The 8549-nt window shown below is 46.9% G+C and overlaps 2 protein-coding genes across 4 annotated transcripts in view; both read left to right on the top strand.

Annotated features, from left to right (window-relative positions):
• The first annotated feature begins 80 nt into the window (after positions 1 to 80).
• On the top strand, positions 81 to 6743 carry PEX13 (peroxisomal biogenesis factor 13). Of its 2 annotated transcripts, XM_027904245.1 has the most exons (5): positions 81 to 182; positions 1865 to 2562; positions 2946 to 3071; positions 3296 to 3397; positions 6186 to 6743. In XM_027904245.1, the coding sequence occupies exons 1-5, from the start codon at positions 115 to 117 to the stop codon at positions 6206 to 6208; spliced, it is 1017 nt and encodes a 338-aa protein (XP_027760046.1). In that variant the 5' UTR covers positions 81 to 114; the 3' UTR covers positions 6209 to 6743. The 2 variants fall into 2 exon arrangements, with proteins under 2 accessions (XP_027760046.1, XP_027760045.1); XM_027904244.1 differs by lacking the exon at positions 6186 to 6743 and having other exon boundaries at positions 3296 to 6056.
• A 1647-nt stretch (positions 6744 to 8390) lies between these two features.
• KIAA1841 (KIAA1841 ortholog) overlaps positions 8391 to 8549 on the top strand; it is a 21344-nt gene continuing 21185 nt past the window's right edge. The window contains exon 1 of one of the 2 annotated variants that reach the window (XM_027904237.1): positions 8391 to 8436. The gene's annotated coding sequence lies outside the window, so the exon portion shown is untranslated. The remainder of the gene's footprint in view (positions 8437 to 8549) is intronic. The other variant, XM_027904236.1, reaches the window with a different exon arrangement.

Here is an 8549-nt window from a genome sequence, read left to right as displayed (position 1 = left end):
GCAGCGGGCGGGCCCTACCGAGAAGGGCCGAGCGAGGCCGAAGCGGAGCCGAGCGGGCCCGAAGCGGAGCCGAAGCAGAGCCGAGCGCGCCCGAAGGGGAGGCGAGCGGGCGCGATGGCGGCGACGCCGCCGCCCAAGCCCTGGGAGTCCCGGCGCCTGGCGGGCACCGCGCCCGCCTTCCAGTGAGTGCGGGCGTCCCTGCCCGGGGGTCCCCGCCGCGGCGGGGACGGGTGTTCTCCCGCTCGGGGCGGCCGGGCCCGCTGCTCTGGGGCGGGCTCAAAGGTCGGGCCCGGCCGGGGTCGGGCGGCCCGGGGGGTCCCGCTCCGTGAGGGGGCTCCGGGGGGGTCCCGTTTGGGGAAGGTGAAGTTGTAGGTGTGGGCAGGAGTGCTCAGAGTGTCCGTTCCCAGGGGTTGTGTGGCTGTGCCAGCCCCGGGAGCTGAGTGTCACCCCGGGTCTCGGAAAAGATCGGTGCGTGTGACAGGCTGTGGGGTGAGGGAGCTCTCCCGGGAAATCCCGGCTGCTCCTGGAGAAGGATGGACACAAGGTGTCTGTGAGCTCCTTTTTTATCGGCAGGCAAGGAAAGCTCGCCCGGTGGCTGAAGATCCGTCTTGTTTTTCTTTTGCAATTAGGGCTGAAACTGGGCAAAAGGTTGGCCCAGCGCTGAACATTGCACAGACACTTCGCTGCGCTCCCTGCTTGCTGAGCGAGCAATTAAATGTTCGTTTTTCTCGCTGGGTTTATCTTCTCCGCTTTAAATAGCTTCAGGCACCTTCAAAGTGAGGTGTCCCAAGCTGACTGTTGAGCTGGGGACTGTAGGGTGACTTGCTGAGTTACGGTATCTCTCTTTGCTGTGATCATGACTTAGTTTTGCTCCCATTTTTAACTGGTAAATAGCAATTCCAACGTGGCAATTTTCCTTCTGCCTTTTTTTTTTTCCCCCTGTGAATTTAATGGACTACAGAAGTGGGAAGTCACGAGATGAGGCAGAAAACATGGGAAATAACCGAAATGTTTGACTTTTAGGGTGATAATATACGATTATTTTTTTGTCCAGAAGTTGGACAAAAAGCTGCTTGAGAGAATTCAAATGCGAGTCAAGTACTTGCAGAGTCTTATTATGATGAAATAACTTGAACTTATGAGCATACAAAGGAAAAAAAGTTTACTAAATTAAATATTAAGTGATGGACTCATAAGACCTTTTTCTGCCAACAGCATTAAATTCAATATCAATAATCATTAGTAGATTCGATCCCTTTACAATTTGCACAAAGGTAATGAGGTATTTTGGGCAGAGGGGGAAACTGGGAGGCCCAAAGCCCTCGCACAGGTTGTTGCATAATTGCTTGGATTCTCAGTTAGGTCATCCCACCCTTTAAGGGTGGATTCAAAGATGCTCTCAAACTTCTTCCTGCTGTATCATGGGTTTATTGTGGTGTTGGAAATAAAGTTTTTGGGGGGAGGGGGGGGAGTTCCTAAATATTCTTGGTGGGGTCCATGAGAGGCTTTGGTGTGCAGAAGAATGACCTGGGTGTTACAGCAGCAGGTTTGATGGATGTAGAAAGTGAATTTCTTGCAGGTGTAAATTAATAAATAGAGTTTTCAGTGTGTGCATCCCAGTCTCATGTTTACAGTGAGCATCTCATTGTGGGTTTTGTTCCACTGAAAGACCTGTATTTCCTGACGGGATTGTTAGCTCCCAACCAACGTTGTACAACGCGCTGAGTGTTTGGCTCCCAGCCTTCCCTCCCCCAGGGAACGCACCGTGGCATTTATGGAGTTAGCCAAGGACCCCGGGGAAATGAAAAATCTCAACTTTAGGTAGTTGATCTTGCTGGTTTGAATTTTTCTTTTTTTTTTTTAGATCTGCTGACTTGGGTGACAACATGCTGACCAGGCCCGGCCAACCCGCCGTGGCACGGATACCTCCCCCCATTTTACCGAGGCCGTCGCAGCAAACGGGAAGCGGCAGCTTGAGCACCTTCAGGCCGGCTTACAGCAGCTCCTTCTCTCCGGGCTATGGCTCGTATGGAACCTCTTTCTATGGAAGCTACAGCCCCTACAGCTACGGGTACGGCGGGCTGGGCTACAACCGCTTCTGTGCCGACGGCCTCCCCCCCAGCAGGTTCGTGCAGCAGGCCGAGGAGAGCAGCAGGGGGGCCTTCCAGTCCATCGAGAGCATCGTGCACGCCTTCGCCTCGGTCAGCATGATGATGGATGCCACCTTCTCGGCCGTCTACAACAGCTTCAGGGCCGTGCTGGACGTGGCCAACCACTTCTCCCGCCTCAAGGTCCACTTCACCAAGGTGTTTTCGGCTTTTGCTCTGGTCAGAACTATAAGGTACCTGTACCAACGGCTGCAGCGGCTGCTGGGGCTGAGGAGCAGCTCTGAGAACGAGGATTTGTGGGCTGAAAGTGAGGGCAAAGTGGCTCGTGTTGGCCTTGAAGACAAGATGGGAAACTCTGCCAAGTCCTGGCCCATCTTCCTGTTCTTTGCTGTCATAATGGGAGGGCCCTACCTGATTTGGAAGCTGCTTTCTACATACAGTGATGAAGAAACAGGTAAAGATGAGCTGCAGCACGAGAGTTCCTTGTTCCTTTCGCTGCTATGTGTGGTGATTAATCTACACAACAGTAATAGCAGTTAATAGATAACGGGGGCACAATGCTGAATTTTAGGCATGTGATACAAGTGACAGCCTGTTGTTGAGTTAGGATTGTATTTAAGCTTTGTGTGATTCCAAAATCATGATTCCATTCTATTAGGTGGGGTGTATTGCTTGGATTAACTCAACAAGTCATGCTTTGCTTGTTACTCCTGTCAGTTCTCTGCTGGAAAAGTTTTAGCGAGCAAGTGAAAGTGTTTTCTTCATTTTCCTTTTAAAAAGACACACCAAACTTTGTAATTCAAAGCAGATAAACTTTTAATGTGTGTTTGCAAACAGTGTCCAGTAACTGGGCTAGTGGAGAAGATGACCATGTAGTTGGAAGAGCAGAATATGATTTCAATGCTCTCTCAGAAGAAGAAATTTCTTTCCGTGCTGGTGACATGCTAAAATTAGCACCCAAAGGTAAACTTTTAATTTTTATTTTTTTCTAATGTATTTTTCTATTTATTTCTGTTTATTTTCTAATCATGATGAAGTTAAAGTGTTGAAAAGGCTGAAAATTAAAACTAAAAAACCAAAACCACCTTATTTGATTTCCCACACACACACACTAAGTTATTATTTGTGTTTTGTTCCATGTTGTTGAATTGTTTTGCAAGTTGATGCTTTTGCGTTTCCCCCTTCAGAACAACAACCCAAAATCCGTGGTTGGCTCCTGGCCAGTTACGATGGCCAAACAACGGGACTTGTGCCAGCTAATTACATCAAAATCCTGGGCAAAAGAAGAGGTAGGAGAACGGTGGACCTGGAAAAGATTGCTGAGCAGCGTCCAGCCTTCCCCAGCACACCTGGTAGAGGAGCCACTGCTGCTGTGACTTTAGAGGAGCAGGAAGCTGCTTTTGAAACTGTTTTTGCTGGAAGTAGTAAAGTTCCCGTGGCACCCGACTCCACTGGGGGCAGTGGAGAGAAACAGGAACTCTGATGCACTTTGATCCACAAAGCAGCTGATGAACTGTGCTTTCTTGATGCAACTTTAGGCTCTGTTGGAAAATCTGGTTTGTAGTGGAACGCTGATGGGGCTGCACCAGTGGTTGCTGCTGCTGACTGGTGAAGGGGTGGAGAAATGATTGCTCCAATCTGTAGTATTTATTTTTGACTCACCTGAGGCTGTACCTTAGTGATTCGATCCAACCACCTGGCAGCGACTCCTGAGATGTTGAGAAAAGGAGAGTCGAGGCATTTATTACAAAGCGAACAAAGGAAAACAACAGGGACTGCCCCTACTGAGGAGACAAACTATTGGTGAAATGAGGGATTAACACCCAGCCCCCATTAGAGTATTGGCTTGACAGGAGGCCTCTTCAGTGGATGTGCAAAGGGAAGATGGATTTCTGTGGAGTGTCCTCCAAAACTGCACACTGAGGGCCATACAACAGTAATTGGCACATTGTTTCCCTCTGGAAGGTGGGAGAATTGCAGCAGATTTAGGAGACCCAGTTGGATGCTTACAAGTTTTTAAGTTGCTTTCCATAAGTAGGGCTCTGTCATAAAGAGCTCAGCTTTTAGAAAAAAGGGGTTTGAGAGGAAAGGAGGAGAAACAGAGTTCACAGTGAGGCTTCACCAGTAGTTCTAACCAGTTCTGTTTTGTTCATTAAAAGGAATTGGAATTAAAGGTATTCTGCAGTCAGGCACTTGTTAGTTGTCACTCCCTTCTGTGGTAAATTAACTTGGCATCACTCGTGGCCATTTTGTGCTGTAGCCTGTTAGGTGCCCATCCATTGTCCACCACCTGCATCTCCACTTATTTCTGCCCTTTGTTGGGTTTATATGAATGTCAAAATACCTCTCCTGCCTTTCAGTGCAGTAGGAAGGCATTGATTTGGGGGAAGGTGAAAGGAATTGGAGCAGCAAAGAAAAAGTAACATTTCTTGCTCAACTGTCTCAGTGAAGGTCTTGAAGTTGGACAAACTTTCTGTGCTGCCTTTCAGGTGGTAAATTTTACATCTGCCCATAAAATTTGAGGGCTCCAGTTTATCAAAAGCCATAAAAATATTAAGACTGTTCAGAGTATTTAGTATTTTATTCATATCAGTGTTTGAGAATTCTGTCCTGAAATACCATTTTGGTTTTTTGGGTTTTTTTTTGGTTAAATGAAGCAAAGATAATTAAAACCTTTATCCTTGTAGTACGGATGTGTAACATGTTGAACTTCTGAAGGTCACATCAGTGGATTAAATAAGTTTGTCTTAATCATTAAAGCAGCTTTTTTATTTTAAAGGTTCTCAAAAGTGTAAAGTAGGGAACGTACCTTTGAGTAGTTCCAGTTTGACCCACAGAGATCTGCAACACCCGTGATGTGCCAGCAGAGCTTTCAGTATTGATGTTTTGGTTGCATTTGCTGGCCTCGGGGTTGTAGAAGTCTGTTCACCACAACAAAACTCCGAAAGGAGCAGAGTTTTCTTGAGGTGGAGTGGCTGAAAAGACAGATAATCATGCTGGAACCTTGGATTTTTAAAGTAATCTCTGAATGCCTGTTGGGGAGAAATAGAGCATGAATTTAAGTGGTTGTGCTCAGGTATTGGGAGATGGTGATTAGAATAATTAATACTAAATTTTTTTAGATTTTCAAGTGCAAATGTAAAGGAAAGAGTAGTTAAAGGGCAAGTGAGAAACTTGAAACTAGTTTTAATAGGTTTAAACCAGAACATATTCCTGAGATGTTTCCCTGTGTACCAGGGCATAGAGGAAAATTATCTATATTTGGAAATCCGACCTGTTGCTGAAATGAAAACAGTGGAAAAAATGCTAAAATGTAAAATCTAGAGAGGAAAAACGGGGGGGGGAAGGAGTATAAAGAGTTCAGTTCTGTTTGCAGTGTGTATCCCTGGAGGGAATTAATTTACTGTCGTGAGGTTCAATTAATGGACTGTCAGCCTCTCTAGTGTCAGTGAAAGAATTCAATCAGAGGAAGGGTCTTTAAATAAATTAATAAATAACCCTAAACTTTTTTTTTTGGGGGTAGGATCTGTTTAAGTAGATTTTTTGTTTTCCTATCTTTTTTTTTTTCCTCTGTTTTCTGGCTCAGAACAAGATGAGAAGACAGTGCCATGATGTTTATTGGAATGTTTAAATCTTACTGGTTTTTAGTAAGATGAGTTTAATTTCTCTTTCAGGTCATACTATTTTGAAAACAATTATTTTAGTAGGAACATAATTTATTCACAACTTAACTGACTTGTCCTTACAGTAGCTTGACTCAGCCTACCAGTCACTAATTGTCATCATTGTATCTGTTAAATCTCAACAGGAATTTTAGTCCTTTCAATCTTGCAATTAGTTTAATTGGAAAAGGAGGCTCTGAGGAAATTAAGTTAGTTATTTAACTCCCAATTAATTGTACTGATTGCAGGAGGGTATTAAAGTTTATTGAAGTAAAGTATATACTGTGCTTCAAGGTTTTGGTTTTCTTCTTTTTTTAACGCACAAAGTCGTAGTATCAGGTAAAAAAAAAAAAAAAAAACACACAACAAAAAAATGAGTCCTGCAATTCATTGTCTATTTTTGTCCATATGTCAGGCTACAGAAAAAAAAGCACCTAAATGAACCCTGAGTGGAAAAGGAAGGCTGGTGGACAGGCTGCTCAAGACTTACCCAACTTTAGGAAGGGCAGAAGACTAAAAGGAGCAGGTGTGGCTGCACCAGGAGTGTGTAGAAGAGGAAAGCAGAAAAGACAGGTTGAAATATTGCTCAACTTCTGCGTTAGGCAATCAGCTCTTTTTCTTTAATTTTTTTTTTTTTTTTTTGAGGTCTGCAAATACAAAGTTAGCTTTATGTTGCTCTTTGGAACTGCTTATATTCTTTGTAGCAGACCTGGAAGTTTGGAACAGACCTCTGAAGGTTTGTTTGTAGAAGGTTTTAGTTTATTTTTCCTTTAATCTTATTGATACTGTTTATCAACCACTTTCTGCTTGAACGCTGTGAGCTGCAGGTGCCACTTCTGAGTAGTCCTCTGGCTGCAAGCAGAACATGAGCACGCACATGCCCAAAGCTTTGTTCAGGTTCCTGAATAATAAATTTAAAATACTCTGTTTGGCTGGGAAAACTTAATAAATTGCCCACTTTTGCACAGGTTCAGAAAACTCTTTGTTGTGCGGAAGTGGGATGTTAAGATTGTTCTGATCTATTTTGTTGTCTTGGTGAAATTTGCTCCCGAGATAAATACAAAGCAAGAACGAATCTGGTCTGTTTGTAGTGAAGGTTTTCCTGGGTTCTGTGGCTGAACACAGCCTTTAACCAGCTGGATAATCTCTCCTTGGAGCAAATGCACTGGTGTAACTGGTTTAACTGGTAACAGAGGCACCCCTGGATCTTTATCTGAAACTCCCAAAATTACACAATAGTCACAAAACTCTAAGACTTACCACACGGATTATTTACGCTGTCAGAGGGTCTCTTTAAGAGTTTTTTGGCTTTAGAAATTAAAAATATGAAAAGATAGTCCCAGTACCTTTGAGTTAGAATAGCAAATGAGTAAAATTGAAGGGGGGGGGGGGGGAGTAATTAAAAAACACTCTTCCAGTTCTCTGAGACACCATCAAGTTTCCATTCATCATGAAATAACTGAATGTCATCGTAATCCTGCAATATCCCACCTTATTCTGTGGATTGCTGTGGGATGGTATGAAATGAGTGTTTTCTGCTTTCCCTGAGACCCAAGGGAAGCTTTCAGACTGACTTTGGAGAATTTGGATTTCATACCCTTCTTTAGATTGGTGGAATCCTTTTTTTCTGAACTTTTCAGTTGTTTGTTTGTTTGTTTTGCATTCTCTGCCCTCACTGTGTTACTGCAGAGTTTAGGGGTGGGATTTTTGGAAGAAAACAGTTAATATTGGTTACTCTTCCAAAAATACCCAGAAGGAAGAGAGAAGTTACAAGGCACTGCTGGGGAGGATTGTTATGTAGGAAAAGGGGATCTGTGCTAAACTTTAGCAGGTGCAGGTGGCTTCCCAAGGGAAGTAATGTTAAAATTTTTGGGAATATTTGACGCAGTAGATGACACGGGGTAGGGAGCAATCCAACAGGAGCGGGACTGTCTGACCCTCTGCAGAATCACTGGTAAAACACACCCGTTTGTTGGGCTGTTCTGTGTCATTAACTCTGAGTTCAGTGTTCGGTCATTGCTGTGACAGTTCACAGCGCATCAGACATTCAGACCGGCTGAAACCCTGGGAAAACCTCCAACTGAGGTTCCTTGTCTTTGCAGTGCAGAGTGGTGAACATGCTCTCGCTTAATGAGTGTGCCGTGCTTATGTCATGAGGGGCCGTGTGACGTCATTTGTGGGCCTCCCCCTTCCCGAGGTTGTGTCGGGACGGGTCTGACACGGAGCCGCCTCACACCCTCACGTGACGTCACCGCGACGTCTCGCGGGGGGGGGGGGGCGCGTGGCGTTGCCGGGGCGACCGGACGCCGCGCGCGGGCCGCGAGGGGGCGCCGCGGCCGCCGCTGCACTGCGGCAAAGGCGGGGCCGGCGCGCGCCGCGGGCGGGAGCGCCCCGCGCCGCCCCATTGGCTCCGCCCGCCGCTGGGGGGCGGGGCCTCGGCGCCCGCCCTGCGCCGATTGGCCGGCACCGCCCCCCCTCCGTCCCCCCTCAGGGCGGTCCCGCCCTCCCCGTGAGGGCGGTGCCGGCGGGTGAGGGCGCGGCGGGTCCGCACCGGCAGCCCGCGGGTCCCGCTCGTCCCGCTCGGTACCCGGCGGAGCCGCCGCCCCGGCACGGCCTGAGGAGGAACCGCGTCCCGTCCCGCCAACACTGCGCCTGGGAGCCGCCAGGTAAACCTGGGAGAGCGCCCCGGGGGGGGCTGTCGGGGGTGCCCGCACTGAGGGCGTCGCACGAGGAGGCTGCTGCGCTTGTAGGGGGGTTCGACCCTGGGACCGGCTTTTAT

The sequence above is a fragment of the Empidonax traillii genome, unplaced genomic scaffold (genome assembly GCF_003031625.1).
Source record: "Empidonax traillii isolate 1590-97213 ecotype Southwest subspecies unplaced genomic scaffold, ASM303162v1 scaffold1023:size207325, whole genome shotgun sequence".
Lineage (NCBI taxonomy): Eukaryota > Metazoa > Chordata > Aves > Passeriformes > Tyrannidae > Empidonax > Empidonax traillii.
This window is presented reverse-complemented; position numbering and strand designations above follow the sequence as displayed.